The 22,594-nt window shown below is 47.0% G+C and overlaps 9 protein-coding genes across 9 annotated transcripts, besides 43 other annotated features; all 9 read left to right on the top strand.

Annotated features, from left to right (window-relative positions):
- Positions 1 to 11,207: a sequence feature (heterozygous, Esmeraldo-like haplotype).
- Positions 66 to 96: a microsatellite.
- Positions 97 to 121: a microsatellite.
- Positions 170 to 197: a microsatellite.
- Positions 219 to 255: a microsatellite.
- Positions 600 to 621: a sequence feature (AT_rich).
- Positions 665 to 777: a sequence feature (T-rich).
- Positions 785 to 844: a microsatellite.
- Positions 881 to 946: a sequence feature (T-rich).
- Positions 1,357 to 1,381: a microsatellite.
- Positions 1,498 to 1,529: a microsatellite.
- Positions 1,573 to 1,625: a microsatellite.
- Positions 1,862 to 1,882: a microsatellite.
- Tc00.1047053508567.100 (hypothetical protein, conserved) lies at positions 2,049 to 6,266 on the top strand (the record flags this gene model as incomplete). The annotated part of the gene is made up of 1 exon (XM_805570.1): positions 2,049 to 6,266. One exon carries the CDS (start codon positions 2,049 to 2,051, stop codon positions 6,264 to 6,266), a length of 4,218 nt encoding a protein of 1,405 aa, XP_810663.1.
- Positions 6,298 to 6,346: a microsatellite.
- Positions 6,433 to 6,494: a microsatellite.
- Positions 6,681 to 6,728: a microsatellite.
- Positions 6,812 to 6,853: a sequence feature (A-rich).
- Positions 6,919 to 6,952: a microsatellite.
- Positions 7,095 to 7,140: a sequence feature (CT-rich).
- Positions 7,225 to 7,259: a sequence feature (AT_rich).
- Positions 7,369 to 7,423: a sequence feature (CT-rich).
- Positions 7,487 to 7,532: a sequence feature (T-rich).
- Positions 7,682 to 7,747: a sequence feature (A-rich).
- Tc00.1047053508567.89 (hypothetical protein, conserved) lies at positions 8,407 to 9,849 on the top strand (the record flags this gene model as incomplete). Its single annotated transcript, XM_805571.1, has 1 exon — positions 8,407 to 9,849. The coding sequence occupies one exon, from the start codon at positions 8,407 to 8,409 to the stop codon at positions 9,847 to 9,849; it is 1,443 nt and encodes a 480-aa protein (XP_810664.1).
- Positions 10,267 to 10,315: a microsatellite.
- Tc00.1047053508567.80 (PIF1 helicase-like protein, putative) lies at positions 10,345 to 13,269 on the top strand (the record flags this gene model as incomplete). The annotated part of the gene is made up of 1 exon (XM_805569.1): positions 10,345 to 13,269. One exon carries the CDS (start codon positions 10,345 to 10,347, stop codon positions 13,267 to 13,269), a length of 2,925 nt encoding a protein of 974 aa, XP_810662.1.
- Positions 11,208 to 11,262: a sequence feature (areas merged during assembly that could not be assigned to a particular haplotype. This can correspond to areas where the two haplotypes were merged or to regions with more than two copies in the genome that were merged during assembly.).
- Positions 11,263 to 12,108: a sequence feature (areas merged during assembly that could not be assigned to a particular haplotype. This can correspond to areas where the two haplotypes were merged or to regions with more than two copies in the genome that were merged during assembly.).
- Positions 12,109 to 17,674: a sequence feature (heterozygous, Esmeraldo-like haplotype).
- Positions 12,430 to 12,457: a microsatellite.
- Positions 13,416 to 13,450: a sequence feature (A-rich).
- Tc00.1047053508567.70 (peptidyl-prolyl cis-trans isomerase/rotamase, putative) lies at positions 13,600 to 13,953 on the top strand (the record flags this gene model as incomplete). The annotated part of the gene is made up of 1 exon (XM_805568.1): positions 13,600 to 13,953. One exon carries the CDS (start codon positions 13,600 to 13,602, stop codon positions 13,951 to 13,953), a length of 354 nt encoding a protein of 117 aa, XP_810661.1.
- Positions 14,002 to 14,037: a microsatellite.
- Positions 14,083 to 14,107: a microsatellite.
- Positions 14,222 to 14,279: a sequence feature (A-rich).
- Positions 14,509 to 14,537: a microsatellite.
- Positions 14,573 to 16,207, top strand: Tc00.1047053508567.60 (uncharacterized protein; the record flags this gene model as incomplete). The annotated part of the gene is made up of 1 exon (XM_805567.1): positions 14,573 to 16,207. One exon carries the CDS (start codon positions 14,573 to 14,575, stop codon positions 16,205 to 16,207), a length of 1,635 nt encoding a protein of 544 aa, XP_810660.1.
- Positions 16,231 to 16,269: a microsatellite.
- Positions 16,545 to 17,102, top strand: Tc00.1047053508567.49 (hypothetical protein, conserved; the record flags this gene model as incomplete). Its single annotated transcript, XM_805572.1, has 1 exon — positions 16,545 to 17,102. One exon carries the CDS (start codon positions 16,545 to 16,547, stop codon positions 17,100 to 17,102), a length of 558 nt encoding a protein of 185 aa, XP_810665.1.
- Positions 17,444 to 18,319, top strand: Tc00.1047053508567.40 (hypothetical protein, conserved; the record flags this gene model as incomplete). The annotated part of the gene is made up of 1 exon (XM_805566.1): positions 17,444 to 18,319. The coding sequence occupies one exon, from the start codon at positions 17,444 to 17,446 to the stop codon at positions 18,317 to 18,319; it is 876 nt and encodes a 291-aa protein (XP_810659.1).
- Positions 17,675 to 18,402: a sequence feature (areas merged during assembly that could not be assigned to a particular haplotype. This can correspond to areas where the two haplotypes were merged or to regions with more than two copies in the genome that were merged during assembly.).
- Positions 18,403 to 18,490: a sequence feature (haploid, non-Esmeraldo-like haplotype).
- Positions 18,408 to 18,430: a microsatellite.
- Positions 18,491 to 22,594: a sequence feature (heterozygous, Esmeraldo-like haplotype).
- Positions 18,505 to 18,958: a mobile genetic element.
- Positions 19,370 to 19,445: a sequence feature (A-rich).
- Positions 19,570 to 20,085, top strand: Tc00.1047053508567.30 (uncharacterized protein; the record flags this gene model as incomplete). The annotated part of the gene is made up of 1 exon (XM_805565.1): positions 19,570 to 20,085. One exon carries the CDS (start codon positions 19,570 to 19,572, stop codon positions 20,083 to 20,085), a length of 516 nt encoding a protein of 171 aa, XP_810658.1.
- Tc00.1047053508567.20 (hypothetical protein, conserved) lies at positions 20,592 to 21,569 on the top strand (the record flags this gene model as incomplete). Its single annotated transcript, XM_805564.1, has 1 exon — positions 20,592 to 21,569. One exon carries the CDS (start codon positions 20,592 to 20,594, stop codon positions 21,567 to 21,569), a length of 978 nt encoding a protein of 325 aa, XP_810657.1.
- Positions 21,855 to 21,892: a microsatellite.
- Positions 22,020 to 22,042: a microsatellite.
- Positions 22,311 to 22,341: a microsatellite.

Genomic DNA, 22,594 nt, shown 5'->3' with positions numbered 1-22,594 from the left:
CGTTTCTTTCTTTCTTTCTTCCGTGCCGGTTTCCCTGCCCACTTGCACACCCGCATATACGCACAATACATATATATATATATACATATATATATACGCACACATACAAACACACACGCACCGTCGTACTATTAAGTAGTATTGGTGTGGCATTATATATTATTATTACTATATATATATATATATATATATATATAGTCCCACTTTCCCTCTCGGACTGTCTGTCTGTCTGTGTGTGTGTGTGTGTACGTGTATCATTTATAAATAGAGAAGAATACAAAAGAGACCGCCGTGCGTATCAAGTAGTACTTGTATACAAATATATAAGTATTTGTATACATTTGTTGGTTTGTGTGTAGCCCTAAGGAGGAAATATCTACAATAAGGGTTGGGGTTAAGGGCGGCAAGAAAAAGGAAAGAAAAAAAGGCGGTGAAGTAACAATAGAAAAAAGGGTTGCCACCTTTCTCTCTCTCTCTATCTCTGTGTGTGTAGGGGGGGAGTCTTTTCTTCGAGGGTAGAGGAAAACCGCGTTTGGTCGTTTGGTTTCGTCCGTGTGTCGTGTCTGTGAAGCCGCAGAACACGAGGGAAAATAGAAGTCAAATTTTTTTTTTTTTTTTTTTGTACATCATTTCTTTATTGAAAGAGCGGCAGCGGCGGTGAGAGAAGAAGAAATAATAAAAAAAGAAAAAAACAACAACAAGAGAGAGAGATTTTAAATAAAAAAAAAAAAAAAATAAAAAAAAATAAAAAAAAAAAAATAAAAAAAAATAGAAAAACAACAGCAAGAAGAAGAAGAAGAAGAAGAAGAAGAAGAAGAAGAAGAAGAAGAAGAAGAAGAGGGAGTGTGAGAGGTTTGCGTTGGCATCACACACAGCAACCAAAAAAAAAAAAAAAAAAAGGAAAAAAAAAAAAAAATAAAACAAAAGGAAAAAAACAAGAGGAAAAGAGAGAGTGAGTGAGTGAAGCACACGAGGGGAGAGGTGAGAAAACAACACATTTACAGTCATACCCGTAGAGTAAATAAATACACACCCGCGCGGATACATAAAAATATATAATCACTCGCACGATTGCAGTTGCGGTGGTTATCATACGTGCGTTGGGGTCTTTTGGGGGTTTTCTGCCCTTTCTTTTTTTTTTTTTTTTGTGTGTGTGTTTGTGTTTGTGTACGTCCTTGCGCGTGCGGCACACACCACCACACACTCAACGGGGTCTGTGTGTATTTTCTTTGGACTTCCCCCATCTTTGTGCGGGGGCCGCGGGTCTGTAGAAGAAGGGAGGAAAACAGGAGAGATAGAGAAAGAGATTGAGTGCGTGTATTTTGCCCGCAGCGTAGAAAAGAAAAGAAGGCGGCAAGCAGCAGCAGCAGCAGCGGCAGCAAGGGGGGGGAGAGGAGAGTAAACGTGAGCTCCGCAAAGACACCGCTATCACAATCTTTGTAGGAATAGTAGGAGCCAACTTGTTTTTTTTTTCCTTTTCACTTTCCTTTCCTTGTGAAAAACAAAAACAAAAACAAACAAAAAATAAATAAATACCGACACATCGTCAGCAGAGCACCAGAAGCGGCGCACTTTTTTCTTTTTTTTCTTTTTGATAAAAAATATTTTTTTTTTTTTTCTTTTTTGACGCCTGAGTTCCGAGAGGCTTGGAGCATTTGTGTGGATTTTTGTGGGGGACTTCAGACTTTTTTTTTGGCGTTTGAACATATCAGCAACTGCGGAGCGCCCGGCACGTCTTTCTGCGCGAGAGGGAAAGAGGATACGCATACACCCAAATAATTGAGAGGCGATTGGCTTGCAAACACGCATCCTCCTTTGCTTATTTTGCAGGCGAACATTGACGGCACGACGAAGAACAGGCGAGAGAGAGAGAGAGAGAGAGGACACAAGGCGCATTTCTGCAACACCAGCCGTCGATATCTCGTTAGAGGGACTGTGAAAATTTCGCCTACAAGGGAAAGTTGGCAGTTGGTGGCTTCTTTATTTGTAATATAATTTTCTTTTTTATCTGCTGTTGTTTTTCGTCTTGATTATTGATTTGTCGTGCGATGAAAGAAGCCGGAGGTTTTTTTACCGTCAGCTGCACAGATCGCGGGGGTGTTGGGTCATCGCAGGCCTCATCGTCCGTTGGCAAAGCAGACAACAGCCCCAAGTCCGGTCAATTCTCCACGCCAACTGACAGCAGTAAGGGCTCGGAAAAGCAAATGCATCCCGGCTCCGTGCTGCCAGCAGCGGGTACGAGTGGTGGTGTGTTTCTTGCGGAAAAGAACACGGGGTTCTCTGTTGTGGCGGGTAACGTTCCACCGAGTAATTGGCAGACGGGGAGCAACGCCTACTGGCCACAATCCAGTGGGAAATCAACGTTGTTTAAATCTACACTGAATCCGGACGCTAAGGAATTCCAGTTGCCGTCTGGTCAAGGGAATGATGCATTGGCTTTGACACATGCGTCCATGTTGAATCCATCGCTGACGCACGATGTTAAATCCTCGACGTTTATGCCGCTCTTCGCAATGCCATCAACAACAACGCCATGGAAAACGGGCAGTGCTGTCAGCTCAGAAGCGATCTTTGTTTCCGGAATTCGGGCGGATGCAATGAAGTGGCCACAGGTGTCCGTGCATACTAGGCCTTTTGCATCACGAGACGCCGCCGGCCCACCGCCATCTCTACTGACGCCACGCACGATTACACGACAAGTCATGGAAGAGTATGCTGAGGTTTGCCGCAGCAAAGGGTACCACATTGTGACTGTCTTCAACCTGGAACCACGCACCACACAAGAGGAGTTACTGGCCATCTTTTTTCCAATGTGCGCCCAGAGTGCAGAGTTGCTACCAATACATTGTTCACCGCGGAGCAATCGTCGTTCTGGAGTGGTGTTTTTTCTTTCCAAGGCCATTGCACTGATGGCCGTGGAAAAGTTGGACGGTTTTGTTCCAAATAAACAGCACCAACCACTCACAGTGTTGTATTCCGGTCCGGACACATCGGAAGCCGGAACACGAGAATCATCGATTCTTTCTGCGAACTCACCCCAATCTGTGAAATCCGCCAACCAGCAGGCTCAACTTTTGCCGCAACCGGCGCCAGAGACAGTGACATCCGGTTCACCACAAATGTGGCGTCATCCCGCCGCTGTGCAAATGGATCAATTACACAAAGAAATGTGGCATTTTGTGAAGAGCACGGCGTCTTCTTCCTCTTCAGGGGTAATGAAGCATGTTGTGGCTGTCCATGGTCTGACTCCGGAGAATGCGCAGAGTGTATTACTATGGAATTTTATTAATAAAGGTGCGGAGCGGTATGAGTTATGGCCGATGAATGATTCTGGCCTTTCCTCCGCTACAATGCCATTCAAAGGTATCAGTGCTTTGGTTTGGTTTGCACAAGAGGCAGCAGCGAAGGACGTGGTGGCGTGGTTTGAACAACAACGTCGAGAGGGAGGTCAAGCACTGCAGATTGATGCCGTATACCTTAATAAACTGGATTTTGCCCATGAGAACTTTTTGGTTGGCAATGCTCAGTTACGCAATGGCGTCCATGATGCCAACAATAACGGTCAGTTGACTGCTGTGGCTTCACCTTCTCATATGGCGATCATTGAAAATATTGATGCATTCTTTTTTCGTGAGTATGACGACCCCAAGCTGTACCTTGTTGCCGTTCACAATCTCTCACCAAACACGGACAAGAAGGCGCTGTTTAGCCTTTTTTCCCCTCATGGGGCTCTTGATGCGGAAGTGTATCCCGGCATTGTTGAGTTTGCGGGTGAGCTTCGTCGTAGTGGTGTGGCGTTCTTTGACAATGAATTTATGGCCCGTAAGGCCGCGGAAAAGCTGAACAGCTTTGTTCCTTTTAAGCAGCCGAATCCGCTTGTAGCGCGCTACCTGAAAAAAGTTTGGAACTCACGCAAGATGACGCCCTTGGGCTGTGCCTCGTCGTCCTCTGGAATGGCTGAGAGTGTGGCCGTTGCAGCTTCCGGCACAAAATTAAACGATATGGTTGTGTCTGTGAAGAAGATGTTGTACGCCCCTCTCTTGGATGGGGAGAGGCTGATGGAGAAGATGCTGCTGGTGATTACTCATCCAGATACCACAAGGGAGGTGGTTGAGCAACTCGCCTCTGTCATTGTCGAGGCGCTGACTGCAATGTCGCACCATGCTGGAGCACTCTCTACACCATTGGTGAATGCACTGATGTCACTGCATGAGAAGTTAAATATTCCCCATAATGTTGTGAAGGATTCGAATGTGAATGAAGCCGTTAACAACTCTGAGCTCAAGAAGTACATGGCTTACATGCAATTGATAGCACACACCGTGATCAATCTGTTTATGGATAAAACGAAACCACATGAATCCCGTAAGGTTGCTGCCGTTTTAAGCGCGTATCTGTTTCAGTTTTCGTACCTTGTAAAGACACCATACGAACTCTCTGTGTTATTAATGAAGAAGCACGAGGCTTCTCTGAATCGTGCTCGAGAATATATGATGAAGCGGCATACAAACATTAAACCAGTGGCTTTCTTGGGAGACGGAGAGGAGGAGGAGCACAGGCCATGGCTGACACTGATGGAGTGCCTCGAGCAGTTGACGTCTCTCTGGCGCCAAAATAACAAGTCACGTGCGAAAAAAGACCCCTTTCGCAAGGAATATGAGCAGCGGGTGAATGAGTTTTCCCAGGGGAACATCTCACTTACAGGAGGCGGTAGTTCACTGAACACAAGCACCCGCCCCACCCCCAGACGTGTGGTGGCGAAAGTAACCCCCGGGACCGGAAGTGGCGGGGGCGGAGGCAGCAGCTCTTCTCCTGGTTTAACTCATGGATCCTCGAACTCCTCAAGAATTGACCCTCGCACGCTTGGAGAAAATAACAACATGTCCCATGAAATCTCACGGGAGAGCAACGCGTCTCCTGTGGTGGTGTTACCCGTCTTTTGTGCGAATGACCCTAACTCTTCTGGTGCGATGCGGACGGATGAAAATGTTTCAATGATTGCATCGAAGCTATCCCAGTATCAATTACAGCCGCAACAAACACTGCCACCACAGATATCGCGACGTGATATGCCTGTACGGAGTGGGCTATCGGAGGGATTATCCATGAGTGAAGCCACAAAACCAACATTAGGCGGTTCCCGCATAAGTGGTGGACCTGTGCAATCTGTTTACACCCATGCAGAACTTATGGAGCGGACTGTGTACATCACAAAACTGCCTTCTTTCCTTAGACGTGCACAGTTTCGTCGAATTCTACTTCATTTTGGGGAATTTAACAAGGTGCGTTTATGCCGTGATGACAATCAAATTCAAGCGAAAAACGAGGCTTTCATTTCCGCATCGACGCCTGCTGTTTCTGCTGCTTCTTCCAGTATTCAAGGTGCTGAGCCCTCCGTGATACTTTACTTTAGTTTTGTGGAATTTGCCGAGCAAAGCAGCGCCAAGGCAATGATTGAATACTTTCGCAATATCGTTACGAATCCGCAACCTCTCAGTTTTCTCCTTGATAATTCGGTGGTGTGGCCTGAGTCGAGTTACTTCACTCCACAGAACATTCAGGCGCTTTTGAGTGTCCGAACGAGCCCCGCACGGAATCCTATTCACGATCAACTTCCCATGGACGCCGTTCTGGTTCCTACAGCAAACACCCCTCGTCATGTACTGCGAAATCGGCCGTGTGTCTTTGGAATTGATGGAGGTGAGAAGACGCTTGACGCCACTGCGGATGCAAATTCCTCTTTGTCATTTTCTGCGGGTGTCTTCGCAAACCCGAGTGCTGTTTGTGGCGGCAGCGGCGTGGGCGCAAGTGGCCGGAAGGTGGCGTCTGTCGTGGCCGCCGCATCGGAATCGCTGCCGTTGCGTCCGTCGTCGACGTCTGCATTACAGACGGAGCGATTTCACGGCGATGCGGCGGGGGAGGGATTGGACCTTAACGCCATCGTGAGCGCCGTGGCTCCAGCTGTGATGACGAACACGTGGGTCTCGGAGACTGCGGAGCTTCCGGGTCACAATGACCACGTCTTTAATCCGATCCAGGGGTCGTGGCTGACGGATGTGACCGCGTCGACGCTCGGGGGCGATCCGTTGGCGGGCGTTACGTTCAGTGAGGAAAATGCACACCCCACGACAGCCCCCGCTCCCAATGCCTGCACTGCCGAGGCGGACGGCAAGGACATGTGGCCACCATGCGTACCGTCGTGTTTTCACCAGTTCTTTGATAGCGAGAGCGATGCCGACGATGACGACGATGGGAAAAAGAACTGAAAACGAGGCGGGGGGTCAAAAGGGGGGAAAGAGAACAAAAAGAGCAAAACAAACAAAAAACAAGAAAACAAAAATAAAAAGGTTGCGCGAGCACCTGCGCAACTCTCAGGATTTGTACAACAACAAGAACAACAAAAGAAAAAAACAAAGACACAAAAACGGTGCCATGTATACATGCACACACATATTTATATAAATATATAAATGCATATATATATATATATATATTGTTGTAAATCATAACAAATGACTGTTAGGAAGGAAGAAGAAAAGGAGGATTTTTTTTTTTGTACTTTTTGATTGACTTTTTGTTACTGTTCTTTTTTTTTTTGGTGGGGAGAGGGGGGAGAGGGGGGAGGGGCGGGGCTTCATTTCGCTTGCATAAACACACTTTTTTCTTTGTATATCTCTACCATATATCTATATATATATATAGATATATATGTGTCTATCTACATACATGTTTTTATGTTTATTTATGTGAGCGAATGACTTGATTGTTAAATATTAAATCCATGGCAATTGTTTTATCATATCATAAAACTTTTTGCTTTTTTTTTTGTTGTTTTGTTTTGTTTTTTGTTTTGCGTAGTGCTGTTGCTTATAGATGCATCTTTCACGTTAACATCACTGGGCGTATTACTTTTGCTCTTTTTTTTTTTTATTTATTTATTTATTTATTAATTATTTGTGTTGTATTTATCTTTTCCCCGGCTGTTTGTTGTCTCCGCAAAACGTTTATGTTTACAATTTTAAATGGTGGCCATGCCTCCACCCCCCACCTTCTTTAATACTCCCTGTTAGATAGATCAAAAGGAGGTGGAGAGAAAAGAAAAAAAAAAAAAAAAGAGGAAAGAAAGAAAGAAAGAGAGAACACCCCCTACCATTACCCCCATTTGTATTCATTTGTATGTATCCATTTTCCGTGAAGCATGAAAGATATTAAAAGAAGAAGAAGAAAAAAAAATATATTATGAATGATAATAAAAATAAGAAGAGGAGTTGTGGTGGTGGTGGTGATCTGTTGGTCCTGTTATTCGTGAGCACAAGAGGGAACGAGAGAGAGAGAGGGAGTGTGTGGTGACGACATCAGGGACAACACAAACACAAACAGACAGACAGACAGAAAGAAAGAAAGAAATAATAAAAAATAAAAATGATAAAAATAATGTATTGCATCTGCACATTAAATGTGTGTACGTGAGGTTTTATCTAGCCTCAAAAAAAAAAAAAAAAAAAATAATAATAATAAAAACGAAAAACAAACAGCTTTGACAAACTCTTTTACTCTCTTTTGAGAGGAGCGGAGGACACCGCAATGGGGGGGGGGGGGGAAAGAAGAAGGAAATACATACATACATACATATATGCTGTAAAGTCAATAACCTCTTTTTTTTTTTTGCCTATACATTCCGTTTTTTTTTTTTTTTTTTTCTTTTTTTTCTGCTGCTTCTTTTTTTTTTTATTATTTACTTTTTTTTCTCCCTCTCCGTGTGTGTGTGTGCATGTTATGATGTTGATGATGATTAATTGTCTTCTCCTTTTTGGTGGTGGATGTGCGTGATTGTGCCTGCACACAAAAACACACATGTGAGTGTGTGAGTGCAGCACACATTCATGTTAAACGGAGCGGGAAACGAATATGAGTGCTCTCGTCACGCGCACCTGCACACATCGCTCACACAAATTTCACCTCCCATGACTTTATTCCCCCCCCCCCCCCTCTCCCCGGGAGTTGTGTGATGACGAAATTCCACCGGCATCGAGAACGTCGAGAGGGCGAACGGATGGTGGCAGAAAATTTATTTGGGTGGATGGGGGGCGGGAGGGGCGGGAGTGTGAGGCTCCGAGGGAAAAAGAAATCAAGAGTCAATTAGACACACCCACACCCGCCTAGAAGAGTGTACAAAGCACGCAAAAGCTAAAAAAAAAAAAAAAAGAAAAAGTACTAAAAGCGAGGAGGATGTCGAAAAGGCCGTTTCTTCTTTGGGTTTTTATTGTGATTTCGAATTTATTTATTTATTTTCCTGCTGGTCTGCTTCTTGAAGAGTGGGCACCGTGGGTGCTGTCTTTTATCCACGTTTGTTGTCATTTGTTTTTGTCTTTTACTTTTTTTTTGTTTTGTTTTAAGCGTTCTTAAATGTCAGATCCGCTCCGTGTGACGGTGGAGTGTTGGGAGAACCAGCGGTACCACCCATTGAAGGGATGGGGGTTTTATCGCTTGCCGATGGATCGCAGCACATGGTCGAACAAGAAGGGCGACACTGTAATTTGCCGTGACAGTTTCCTCACCCCGGTTGGGTGGGTCTGGTCGTCTGACTGGGAAGTAGCGCCGAACGGGAATGAAAGTGATGGCTGGTTTTATGCTGCTGATTTTAGCATCCCGACGCGCTTCTGCTCCGCCATACCGAATGCAATGAGTTATGTACGGCGACGGCGTTGGGTCCGCACGCGGATGCAAGTTGCGGCGGACACCGGCGTTGATTCTGTGCTGCTTGATGCGTTGAGTCTCTCTTCTAGCTTTCAGGCCGATCCACGCTTCGTTTGGCTTAGCACCTCATTCTACGGCTTTGTTGGCGCCTCTGTGAAGGAGCAGCGGGAGAATCAACGCCTCCAGCATCTTAGTTGTTATCATTTACATCGACTTCTCGACATTTCTTGTTCCGAAACGAGCGTGGACAATAATGATGACGATGATGATGTGTGCGGAGAAGAGAAAAATGGACGCGGTTCCCCCTCTCCCTGTCGACATCGCTCTGTGACAACAGAGGTGTTGCGTTGTGTATATCGATACGGCTTGCCGCAGTGTCTTCGCTCCGCGTTATGGCTTGAATGGTCAGGTGGTTCAACTCTTCTTCGAGAATCGCCGCGCATGTATGATGAGTTACTTGAGCGTTCTGACCGTGTGCATGGACAACCTCTGCAGGATATTTTACAGGACGTTGTGCGAACAGCACCACGACATCCATTTTTTGCTAAAAAAGGAGGTGGTGCAGAGGAACTTCGCAATGTGCTGCTTGCGTTAGAGCTAGCCTGTGTTTTGCCATCATATCATCAGGCGTTTAGTTACATTGTGGCAACTGTTCTGTTGAACCTTCCCGCTCGAGAGGCTTTTTGGGTTGTGACGGCGCTTTTTAGCGGGTTTTTGCCCTCCGGCTACCATGAGCACTACACCTTGCAGTATGACCTGCAGGTGTACAATGAGATTGTTGCACAAAAATTCCCAGACGTGCATGTGCATTTTGCGTCAAAGAGTATTGATGTCTCTGTGTTTGCAAGCGGATGGCTACAAGGTTTGTTCTGCGCCCACTTCCCGTTCTGCACGGCTGCCCGTGTTCTTGATGTTCTGCTTGCTGAGGGCGATAGCAGCACGCTGGTGCGGTTTCTTGTTGCATTTACGGGAAAATTTCGGTCTGAGATTTTGACGATGGACAGCAGTGGATCGCTGGGCTACTTTGCGAATGAGTGGGCACGAAATTGTTTTAACATTGAAGACGTTGTGCGCGCGATGGAAAAGGACGGCCTGAGGTCGGTTGTTCTCTCACGGAGGGAGGAACTAACGGGTGCCACTGTTGCGTCGTGATCTCAGACACTGTTGCTGCTGGTGATTGGTGCTTGGTTTTTGGATTCTTCTGTCGCTTGAATTGCCGCATGGGAGACGTTGAAGGGGTGTTGTTACTTCTTCCCTCTTTTCTATTGTGAGTTGTTATCATGACTGCAAATTTTTTTTTTTTCCTTTTCTACCTCCTATGAACAACAAATTGTAAGGGAAATGTCAACGCAATCACACCATACGAGGGAAGGAATAAGGGAAATAAAGGAAAAAAGAAAAAAGAAAGCAAATTTGCACTTTCCATGCGGTGGCTTACTGGATTTAAGAGGGTTGCTTTGCAGTAGCTGCGTTTACACGCACAAGTGTGCTTGTGCGTTTAACTTTTTTGTTTGTTTGTGTCTGTGTTGGATTTTTTTATTCTTTTTTGAAATTTTTTTTGCTTCTGTTTATTTACATAAACGCATATATATATATATACACGTACATACGTATATGTTTTCAACGATATTATAGGCGCAAAGGGTGATGTGGACGGGGGCGCTTAAGGCGCATCAACACCTGCGTACCATGCGGCGTTGGAATGAAGCGCGTGTTGGGGTTGGTCAGGACGGCATGGTGAGCAATGAGCGGCGTTGTGAGGGGGGCGAGGATAATGATAGAGCGACGCATGCCACATCTCATGCACACATCAGCATTGAGTGTGACAGGGGGGTAATGAAACGCTCACGGGATGTGGCGACAGAAGGTGATGGTAATGATTCGGGCAGTCAATTGACTCCGCTTCTCGTGGGATTTACGGGTAGCGCATCCGTGACGGAAGAGAGAGGCGTGATGGAAGAAGTCGGTGATGATGGTGCGGCCCACAATGCAGTGGAAATGGTGTCGCATTCTACCGAGGTTGCAGTGTGTGAGGTGATTGTCTTGGATGATGACAGTCAAGGCGCTGAGCAAAGCAATGTATTGTCGTCGAAGAACTCCACTCCAGCGTCTTATTCGGGGAAACTAGAGCAACTACTCAACTCGGAGAAATCTGCACTGGTTTCCTCAACAACTAGTGGAGAATCACCACCGTCTATGAAATTATCCACGGAGCAGCATCATGTCTTTGATCTTGTTGTAAAGTATGGCCGATCTGTTTTTCTTACTGGAGGTGCTGGCACGGGTAAGTCCCACCTTCTTCGAGCTATTATTGAAGCATTGCCGCGGTCTTCTACCTTTGTTACCGCCACCACTGGAATTGCAGCACTTAACCTTGGAGGATCCACACTTCATAGTTTTGCTGGTTGCGGCATTGTGGACTTTCAGACGCACAGTGCCGAAGATGTGTGTGACACGGTGCGTAGCAAGTCAAGGGCAAAGCGAAATTGGCGATTCTGCAAGGTGCTGGTGGTGGACGAGGTGTCCATGATGGACGCCTGGTTCTTTGATGTTCTCGAGTACGTGGCACGAAAGATTCGAGGGGATAATTCGCCTTTTGGCGGCATTCAACTTGTTTTGGCTGGCGATTTTCTGCAGCTTCCACCTGTGGTGAAGCATAGTGGACAGGATCCACGTTTTTGCTTTGAGTCGGAGGCGTGGTGTCGTGTCAATCCACGTGTTTGTATCCTCTCGCAGAGGTTTCGTCAAAATGATGAAGGTTTCTTTAGGATGCTAAATGAAATTCGCTGTGGGGTACTCACGGCAGCGTCGCTTGCGCTTTTGGCTTCCCTCTCGTCGACCACGACGGTGCGGTTTGTGCAGGAGGCGACCAGGGACGTGAGGGCAGAAGGCGTTATTGAGGGCACGTTGGGGACGTCGCCACCCTCCCTGCTCACTGCCAGGGATGTGGTGGACAGCCGTGGGCGTACAAGAGCTGAGCGCTACGACGGCTTCAGTATTCTTCGCGCCCGCCGGGCGGAGGTGGACGCCGTGAACTCTGAGCGATTTAATGAATTAAAGACCGAGATTTTTTCTTATCAAGGGTTTCACTGGGGCGAGGGAAAATACCCGGCGGACCTCCCGGCCGTTGTTTCCGTGCGGATTGGCTGTCGCGTGATGCTGCTGAAAAATCTTGACGTTTTTGTGGGGCTTGTGAACGGCAGCGTCGGCACCGTCGAGAGTTTCATTGACATTCGTAAGGTGCGTGACTTTTCGAACAAAACTACACCGGTAGATCTCCGTAATATGGCAAAACACACTTTTCTGCCCGTGGTGAGATTTGACACGTGCAAAGACAACGGTAGCAAGGACAGTGCCTGTGGACGTCTCGTCATGGTTGAGCCTCACCGATGGTCTGTGCTTCAGGGCGACAGGGAGGTGAGCTACAGTGTACAAATTCCTCTGCAACTCGCGTATGCAATTACGATACACAAGTCACAGGGAATGTCTCTCTCGCGTGTTAATGTGGATTTCAGGGGCATCTTTGAGGAGGGACAGGCGTATGTGGCACTTTCACGCTGCACAGACTTGAATAGTCTTGTCATTGAGAACTTTGACGCCCACCGTGTGAACCCCAACGCAAAGGCTTTGGCCTATTACAAAGCACTGGCAGACGCGGTGGAAGCGGAGGAAAAGGCAGAAAAGAAAATGCTGCACGCTCGTCTCCGCCACCCGTGGGGATATAACGACCTGGATGATAATGATAATGATGATGATGATGGGGATCAGGAGGATAATCAGAGCCACAGCAGGATCCATTCTGAGGCTGCCCGTAAAAGGAGGAACGTGGCGGATGTCGTGGAAGAAGTCCGTCAGCGCATTACGCCATCTTATATTTTATGGTCATCTTTACGGCAGCGTGTTTTATCCACCGCTGAACTCGCCTCATCTGTACATGGAGCACTACTTGTGATGGACACAACGTCCTTACTTGCCTTGGGGAGTTCTCATAATTCTACGGCACTCTACGAGAAGGTATTTGTTAAGAACCAAAACATGATGCGAGTGCCGCGGTTGGTGAAGGAGGAACTGCTGCGCACGGCTTCCGTTAGTGGGGTTGAAGTTCGTGTGACTCCGACAGTGTGTCTTAGCTTTAGCAGCCTGCGCTCAAATTCACCTGGCGGCAGTTTTGTCCACGAGGCAGCAGAGTTGGCTGCAGGGACACTCTGCCTTATGGAAGACGCAAAAAATGATTTTGTTTTGGATGAACAACGCGCTGGGGAGTCGAGACCGCTGCCGCCTTCGGTGCCAGAGTGGGAGGGTTTTTTTTCACGTTGTGATTGGAGTGATTGCGAGCTCAACAACACGTGTGCAGGACCCTACAGTCATCCTCATCAGCAGCACATTGAATTGCTAGAGTTTTCATGCTATCTTCTTGAGCAGTACAGTTCACACCAGGCCGTGCTGGTTTGCACGGAGTCTATCGAGTTGGCGGCGCGTGCGCTTGCTGTTGGTTTGCGTGTGTGTTCCATGATGTACTTGTGCCCGGTAGATTGGGCACGAATTTTGGATGAGGAAGGAAAGAGCAAATAGTGAAGAAGAATAAAATGGTCTGGAGGAAGCTGTTTGATTAGTGATTGTTGTCTCTTGTATCCAAGGGAGCCGCAGCTTAATATCATTTTTTCGTTACACGCCGGTGGGAGGTGTGCTTTTCGAATTCCACTTCAGAGTGTTGTCCCTTTTTTCATTTTTTTCATTTTTTTTTTTCTTTTCTAGCTTTCTCTCCACACACGTATATATATATATACATATATTCGTCTTTGTTTCTGCGGGACCGGACTTTCGGTGCCCGGTGACGTTTTGCGAGGCAACAAAGGGAGAAGGAGCACAAAATAATTGGTTCATTGAGGGAGAAGATCAGCGATGGTGAAGGGTGACTGCATACGGGCGGCCCACCTGCTCATCAAGTTTGATGGGAGCCGTAACTGCGTTTCTCACCGGACAGGGAAGAGCACCGCAGATCTCACGTACGATGCGGCGCTTGCTGAACTGAAGCAGTGGGCGAAGAGGATAGCGGATGGCGACATAACATTTGAGGATGCGGCCCGCCAGCGCAGTGACTGTGGCAGCTACAACAGCGGCGGCGACTTGGGGTTTTTCGGCCCCGGTGTGATGATGAAACCGTTTGAAGACGCCGCTCGTTCGCTGAATGTGGGAGAAGTCAGCGGTGTTGTGCGGACAGAAAGTGGTCTCCACATTATCAAGCGGCTCGCGTAGGATTGTTGCTACCGTTTTGCTCCTTGAAACGGTTGAAGAGCGAATGGTAAAAAAAAAAAAAAAAAAAAAAAAAAAGAGAAAAAATGCGGCTATTTATTCATTTTGTTTATTTTTATTTTGTATGCTTGCTTTTTTTTCTTTTTCTTTTTTTTTTGTATGTGTATGTGTGCTTGCAAAGGGGCTTGGGGACATGTGTGTACTTCATACAACACGCACCCTTCATGAATATTGTATTGCGCTGCAAACACAAAAGTACACTTCCCCTCTGTTTCTTTTGCTTTCCTTCTTTTTTTTTTTTTTTTTACCCTTTTTGCTTCTCTGCTTTTATATTTGCGTGCGACTCTGTATCCCTATTTTCTTAACATTTACCAGGCGTTTGAAATGGGATGTGTGATTTCGTTGAGAATGCTGCTTTTTTTTTTTTTTTTTCTCTTATCCTTCCCTCTCTTTAGTTTACCGGACGAAACAGGAACAGCACTTCTTTGAAGGCACATAAAGTGCATATTTGCATTGGTTTGCGGAAAGAAGAAGTACAAGACGTGAGTGCGCGTCAGCAGAGAGGGAGGGAGGGAGGGAGGGGGGGAAAAAAAGGAAGAATCCGAAGTGAACAGCTCTCTCTATGGCGCACGCTGAGCTTGCCGAAGAAGAAATTGCTGCCATTCGCCGTGAGCTGGACACCCTCAAACTGCAGATATCCACCACATCACCTGACTCATCTCCCAGTTCGCTTGATGGTGCAACGTCGACGCCGAAAAGGGGCGGCGATGACGCCAGCCCACAGCGATCCGTTGACAGCCTATTTGAGCGGCTGACACAAGAACAACAGCGAACAAGACAACTGGAAAAGGAAATTCAGGCTCTGCGCATGAGTCAAAAACAAATGAACACCGAATCGCTGGATGAAATAAGCGCAAAGAAGGAGGAACTTGACAAGCTGATGCGTGAGCGAGATGAGTTGCGTGATTGGCTGCAGCGGGGGGTGAATGAATGTCGTCGCGTTGCGGAAGAGGCGTCGCGACTGAAAAGGGATCTTGAAGAACGGACACGGCGCTGTCAGTCCCTCGAAACTGTGAAAGAGGAGTTGCAGGGAAAGATAAACAAGATACAGCGGCTGCTGATTGAATCACAGTCGCAGATTGAGCGATTGCAAGAGAAACAGCGCTTGTTAGAGGCTTCCGCGGGTGAACACGTCATTGCTGAGAAGAAGCTCATGGAGGTGAATGAGGAGATGCAAAAACAGTATGAGGCTCTTGTGGCTGAAGCAGAGTCCCATCGCCTCCATGCTGAGAAGCTTGAGGATGCGGAAGTGTGCGTTCAGCTTCTTACTGAACGTCTTCGTCAGCTTCTGACGCACGTGGAGCGGTTGGGGCAGGCCGTACGCAAGGGTTGTGTTGAGGATGTGGCGGTAGATGAATTCTTCTCGCGTGAGAATGTCGCAGAACCGCAGCACCCACTGGATGAACTTGTCGCACGCGCCAAGAGTCTTCCGCATACCATCGCCATTGGCATTCAGAAGCTTCAGGAAAATATTGTTGCCTTCGTGGCGGAGCAACGGCGCCTTCGAGCGGAGCAGGAGGCGACGCAGCGGGACCACCTTGAGGCGCTTCACCTGGAGAAGCAGACGGTGCTGCACAGGTACGAGAAGGAGAGGGAGACGATGATGCAAGAAATTGCACAACTCAGGGGGGAGTTGCTGCGAGTACTCTCAAAGAACGCAGTAGATGATGATGAGAGCCCTGACCTTCAGAAGGCGCGAATTATTGAGATAGAGGAATTGCTAAGGTCGAATAAACAGCAGGCCGAGGAGAACGAGAGGCTGCGAAATGAGAACGAGGAACTTCGGCAAAAGCTACGCCGTATGAAAATTGACTGGAGAAAAGTCCATGAGAGTCAGTTGCGCTTCCAGGAGCTTCAGGTGGAGGTGGATATGATCGCGCGGACGAATGAGAAGATACAGAGGGAGAACGAGAACCTGAAGATGCTCATTGAGACCCGTTTTGGGCAGCTCCCGCCGGATAAAAAAATCGTAGAAGAACTGCACGACGACCAGCGGTATTCAGGGGTCAATAGCAAGGAAAAAGGGGTGTCGCTCATGCGTCCTAGCTTTTCCACCGTCATGATGAACAGCACTACCGACGGGAGACGCGGTTCGAGCGGGAGCCCTTCTGTGTCGTACAGTCATTCACGTCGCAGTGCTGAACGCGAGGTATTTCAGGAATGGAAGCGCATGGTGCTCAGCGGCTACATTGAGTAACGCCACTTTATTCTATCGACATTTATATATATATATATATATATATATATATATATTTATATTTTTGTTTTTTTTGTTGGGGATTTTAATTTTTTTTCTTTGTGTGAATTTATGAAGCATTATGTGGCTTTTGTGTTGTGGAGGGAGTCACACGGCTTGCTGATCGTCGGATAGGAATGCAACGGCAGTTTATGTGTTTGCCTGTCTTTGGGATCGCCCTTTTTTTGTTTTTTGTTTTTTTATTATTTGGGGGCAGGCACTTTGATGTGCCATCCACTCCGTGTTTTCAGTCGGGAAATTTACTGCACGGCTTCGTGTTTTTTTTTTTTTGTCTTTTATGTGTGTTTTTGCAAGAGGAAAGGAAGTAGGGCTTGTCTTTTTTTTTTTTTTTTTTGGAGTTGCGGCAATGTTTACATCGACGTGGAGGTCCCTGGCGCCTCGGCCACTGAATCGCGTGACGCTGCTTGGCGCGATGCATGAAGTGCAGAGGGGGTTTCTTGGTCAATCCAGTGTTTTTCAGTTTACTCTGACATGCCTGCTTTTTGAGCCCCCAAAGCGGGACCAGGCAGACAAGAAGCCTATCGCGACGCCCCCATCTCCAACAGCGAAAGGGGGCGCGTCGCAGTTTGTGAAGGAGCAGTACACTGTTCGCTGCATGGGGGATGAGGCGTACACGGAGGCGCTGAACAACACGCTGGAGGCGGGTTGTATTGTGCGGGTGATTGGGCGGCTGAAAACATTTGAGGTGGCGGAGGGCGGGAAAAAACAGTTGTTTCCAACTATTCTTGTTGAACAGGGACGGTGGAGTCATGTCGCACTCCTGCATTCATTGAGAAGACAGCGGCGTGATTGGCAACTGCAGAATGCTCTGACAGAGACTCGGAATTCAAAGTAGCCGTAGCCAATTTATCAATTTTCCTTTCTCTCTATTAATTCTCACAGAAGAGGGTAACACTCATAGACACACGTGGCGGCCGACCCTTTTATTCCTTTGTTGTTGTTGTTGTTTCTGCCGTAAATTTTGTTGGTGGTTTTCTTTGACCACCTGTGACATGTCGTTTGGATCTTTGATTGTGCTTTTTTTTTTTTTTTTTGCGTGTGTGTGTGTTTCTTTCTATATAAGGGCTTTGTCTTGCAGTTTTTAGTCTTTTCTTAGCGCTCTGTCAGTTACGAAGGGCAGAGAGGAAAGGAGAAAATAGAAACAAGGGAGTCAACATCAACAACAACAAACAACATATGTCCCTCATTGTGGCTGGGGCCACAGGGGCTATTGGTCGATGCGTCGTCCGTGAGGCGCTGAAACGGGAGGAGTTTGCGCGGGTCGTTGCACTGACGCGGTCATCAGCTCTTTCTGATCCCGCTGCTCTCTTTGGGCTTACCGTTGTCATGGACGCATCGGAGGCAAACGTCCCGGACGCAATAACGAAGGAGCAGTTGAAGCGGCTTTTGGCTGTGACATTTGACTGGGAGAAGTTCTTGCTTTTCTGGCAGGGGCTTAAGGCGCAAAAGGCAAGCCGAGCGGCGAACACATCGGCATCCACCGAGGGCAATGATGGGATTGAGGCGACGCATTACAAAGAGATTTTTGGCGGTCATAAGTACGGCGCGATGTGCCTTGGTACCACACGTCGAGATGCGGGAAGTGCGGTGACTTTTGAGCGGTGCGACTACGATTATGTTGTCGCCTTTGCTGAGGCTCTGCGTGAGTTCAGCGGCTCCACTCTTGTCACCTACGCGCAGATGAGCGCACAGTTTGCAAACGAGGATTCGTGGCTACTTTACAGCAAAACAAAAGGACGCGCTGATGCTGCCGTGGAGAAGCTGGGGTTTCCGCATTTGTGCATATACCGCCCCGGCCTGCTGGATCGCGGTGCAAAGACACGCTTCAATGAAAAGATCGCAAAGTGGTTTGTGAGTGGCCTGCCCGTTGAGACATGTGGCAAGGCGATCGTGAGTGAATTTTTGCGTAGTGGCAATGACGCGCTGTCCCTGTCGCGTGAGTGCGCCGGAAAACGAAAAAAACAGGCGGTGAAGGGCGAGACCAAAACCGATGCGGAGGTGTTCATCTTTGCAAACAATAACATAAAAAAAGAGGCTGCATATATCAGTTGACCCCGCGAATCTTTTTTTTTTTTTTTTTGGCACATTTTTATTTGTGCCGCCTGGTTTTTTTTGTGACTTTTACGTTAGGTATAAAACGTATATATATATATATATATATATTTCTTCTTTTTTGTGGTTGCTCACACGTGTATCTCTCTCTTTTTTTTTTTTTTTTGAGCGACCCACGGCGTTTTAGGAGCTTGTGAAGAGAATGATCATCACAGAGGAAAGCTGGCTGCCTTAATTAGTTTTAAATCCTGATAATAACGAGTTTACTTCTTTATGATAATTTTCTCTGTCTTATGATTTTTGGGAAGAACACGACTTTATGAGGAGAGCAGCAGGGAACCGATAGGGGCCAGAGTATTTTTTATTTTTATTTTGCCACCCACCCAACCCCTGTTGATACCCACCACGCGGCGGTGTCTTGTGGTTGGAAGACCCCAAAAGTCTGCCACGTCGTAAGTAATGATATGTAAATCCTAACTGAGGACAAAAGACCATGCGAACGGTCAGTAGAATATATATTATTGCAGGGAAACATTGAGGCAATTAACAACCTCTGCGATAACCCCTTTTTTTTCTCATACCTTGTTTTTGGTTTCTACAGGAAATTTCAGGATTCGGCCAGCGGCGCAGAAGATTATTCACTCTTTTTTTTTTTGTTGTTTTGTTTTGAAGTTCAAATCCAATGAGAACGCCGTTGAGGATAAATATATCTATATTTTGATGAAATCTTTTTTTTCTTCTCTCCTTTCCTTTCTTGCTCTCTTTCTGTGCGCGGTGCTTCATTCTGTTTTCTCCTGCTTTTGTGCGTATTTCCCCTGTTTTTTTTTGATGGCTTAGTCTCAAAGCGTTTTTTTTTTTTTTTTTTCTCCTCGCGGTGGTGTGTCTGCTTGTTGGCTTTGGCGGACCGCGCGATTTTATTTTTAGCTCCCTTCCCCGCTCGGAGGGATTAGAAGTTTTGTTTTACGGGGCAGCACAGTCCATTCGCCACGCACACGGGTGAGTCGTTGACCCACCACCGCAGGAGGCACTGGCACGACGCTTTTGTGCGTGTTTTTTTTCTTTTTTCTTTTTTTTTCCCCCCTTTTTTTGTTTTTTTTTTTGAGTTTTTTTTTTTTTTTTCTGTTTTCGTGCAGTTTTCGCTCGGGTCTTTTTTCTGGCGGCTGATTGTCAGTTGCGGCTGCTGGCAGTTGGAGTGGTTGGGAGGGAGGAGGGAGGAGGACGAGTTCTGCCGTTGTCTTTAGTGCGCCAACATGGACTTTTTCACTGTGCTGAACCAACGACAGCTGGATCAAAACAGTGAACTTCGGAGAATATACCGTGTCTCTGCGTGTTACGCGACAGCGGCCCTCGGGGCGCTACTTTTAGCATCCGTCGCAGTCCCTATGGACTATTCAGCGGGAGTAATAAAACGTGGCTTTCAACATACTTTTTCCCTGATGTTATTTTTGATCTTCACCATTGTGGCGTACCTCATGATGGTGCGGGCACTCAATGTGCTTAGCACCAACCGTTTTATTCTTTCGCCCGCCTATGCCTCGTCGTGTTCAGCCCCCTTTGCGTTTTCCATCGCATTGCCTTATCAGGCTTTCACGCGTAAAAAACGAGTCGTTCTCACTTACGCTCCGCTCTTTCTCACACTTATGTGCTTGTATGTTGGGCTTTTTGTAAAGTCCTACATTTTGTATATCTGTTTCTTGTTCTTGCATATTGTCGTGTTCTGTATCTTGTGGATCATTTTGAGTCGTTTGATTAGCCCCTTACTTTAACGGACGAATGCTTTTAGAGGGAACACAGTTGCTCAACCAGATGTGTGGGGAGGGGTGAGAGAGGGAAGGATGGAGGGGGAGGAATAGAGGTGAGAGAAAAAAGGAAAAAAAGGAGAAAACCCCTGGTATGGTGTGAGATTGCATTGAGAAACATTGTGGCTTTTAGGTGTGCTTCGCACGGCGCTGGAAAGATACGGGAGAAGCAAACTCTGTCGCCATGTGGTTGGGTCTCTGATTTTGTTCAGAATTCCGCAGAGCGTTTTATTCCCTTCATTTTTGCACCCCGGCATCATTGATGTGACATTCTGCTTCTGTTTTTTTTTTTTTTTTGTCTCCGTGTCGTGCGGAGGCTTATGTTTATTTATTTTTATTTGTCGGTGCGTGCATTTGCTTCTTGGTTGTTTGATTTTCTTTTTTGATGACGGGTAGAACCGTGCCTCACAGCGGGGTAGAGGCAGGGAAGCACGCTCTTATTGAGGGGACCTCACGTCTCTTGCTGGCAACGGATGAATCCATCAACCGCCTCCACGGGGCCAAATGCGGTGGCATGCACCACACACACGTTTCACGTAGCGAAACCGTCCGTTCCGCCAAAAGGTCGCGCTGTTCGTCGGACGAAAGAGGCTATTCCGACCAGAGCCGCGGCCGTAGTGGCACCTTTACGCCGTAGCGAGCTGGAGGAACGACTGCAGTACCTTCTACAGGCCGAAGAGGAACTGGCATCCGCCGTTGGGCCCAATGATGTAATGCAAGTATTAGAAGAGCTGCGACGACGTCGCCAGGACCGAAAGGCGGTTGCTCTCCCAAGAAAACGCCTTTCGGAGAGTTTACATTTTATTTGTCCACATGTGGCGACTTTAGTGAGGGCATGTGAGTCAACTTCTGATGAGGCCGTGGTACAAATATTGCGTGAGTTTTATCAAAGTCACTATGCAACCGGTGGTAATGAAAAGGGTCGGTCATTGGTGTCTACGGCGCTTGCAGAGGTTTTACTGAAGCGAGGGGCAAACGAAAATGATATTTCAGAGGCTCTTTCTATGTTGGACGATGCGGTGGCGAATGGACATACGGGAGCGATGCTTCTGGTCGGTCTTTGTCTGCGTGATGGGATCGGGGTGCCCAAGGACTTGGAAGCGGCACTCGTGTGGGTTGAACGTTCCGCTGACGCTGGCTATGCCCCTGCAATGTTTGAACTTGGGGTGATGTACGAAGATGGCGTAGAGGATTGTGGCAAGAGCACTTTGCCTGCTGACTGGGGTGAGGCGGCGGAATGGTATAAGGGGGCTGCAGATCGTGGACACACAATGGCCCAGCTGAATTTAGGCAAACTCTTGTGGAAGGCAGCGGCACTGGCACGTGACGCCAAACCTTCCAACTGCGAAGAAAGTACTATTGTAAATCTTCAGACCAAATCCCGCGCATGGTTAGAAATGGCGGCGTCTTCAGGAAGTGAGGAGGCCGTGCGGCTCCTTCGCCGTAGATGATGATGTGTGTGCGTGGGACGGAAGGCATGTGCTTTCTGCCGCTATGGAATTTTTTTTTTTTGTTGTGTGTATTTTGGTGAGCTGAAGTTATCATCAACATTATCATGTGGCTGTAGTTTTTTTTTTTTTTAATCTTGTCACTCAGTGCAGATGTTATATATATTTATATATGGTCCACCCCCTTGCCACATGTGAACACCAAATGCACAGTGAAGATATCCAGGGGGAAATAAGAGGAATTGAAGTTTGGGCACATTTATGCCTGACACCTTCACGATTTATTAATTTATTTATCTTTTTTTTTTTTTTCTTTTTTTTTCTTTGCGTGTGTGTTTATATATGAGTTTTCTTCTTTTCCGCCCCGTCATTTTTTTGCCTTTTTTTTTTCTTTTGTGCTCGTCAGAAACTAATTTGAATTGGGCGTCCCAAGCGCAACACACACACACAAACAGAGAGAGAGAGAGAGAGGGAGAAGTCGACGTAATAAATAAAGCGCGAAGAAAAAATCCACTGAACGGGCATCCACCGCAGAGGGCGAAGGGGAGTAATAAATTAATCAGGCCGCTGAGTCTTAAAGAAAAAAAAAAGGGGGGGGAGGGGCGGGGAAATAAAAGAAGAAGTGGTTGACACTCGAAAATTGTAGGGGAACACTCCGCGAAGCGATAGGAAAAGGAGGGTGTTAGGGATAGAAATAAAAGTAAACGAGACACACACACACGCACACAGGAAGGAAGGCAAAGAAAGAGGAAGAAGAAGAAGAAGAAAAAAAAGACAGTTGGTGAACACCAGGAGGAGCGGCGCCCCGACAAGAATTGAGAAAGGAGTGTACATTGAGTTTATTTTCTGTTGACTCTTATTTTTATTATTCGTCTTCTTTTTGTTGGGGGCCTTTTTGCCTTTTCCCCTGCGCGTTGTTGACATCTTGTGGGGACTCCACGATGATTCCGAAGAATAACATAATTTGTGAGGTGCGCCTGCTGCAGCGGCGTCACTGGTCGACGTGGGTGACAGTGTGGGCTTTTGTG

The sequence above is a fragment of the Trypanosoma cruzi genome, genomic scaffold, assembly GCF_000209065.1.
Source record: "Trypanosoma cruzi strain CL Brener 1047053516921 genomic scaffold, whole genome shotgun sequence".
NCBI lineage: Eukaryota > Euglenozoa > Kinetoplastea > Trypanosomatida > Trypanosomatidae > Trypanosoma > Trypanosoma cruzi.
Note: the sequence above shows the minus strand (reverse complement) of the source record. Positions and strands in the feature narration are given on the sequence as shown.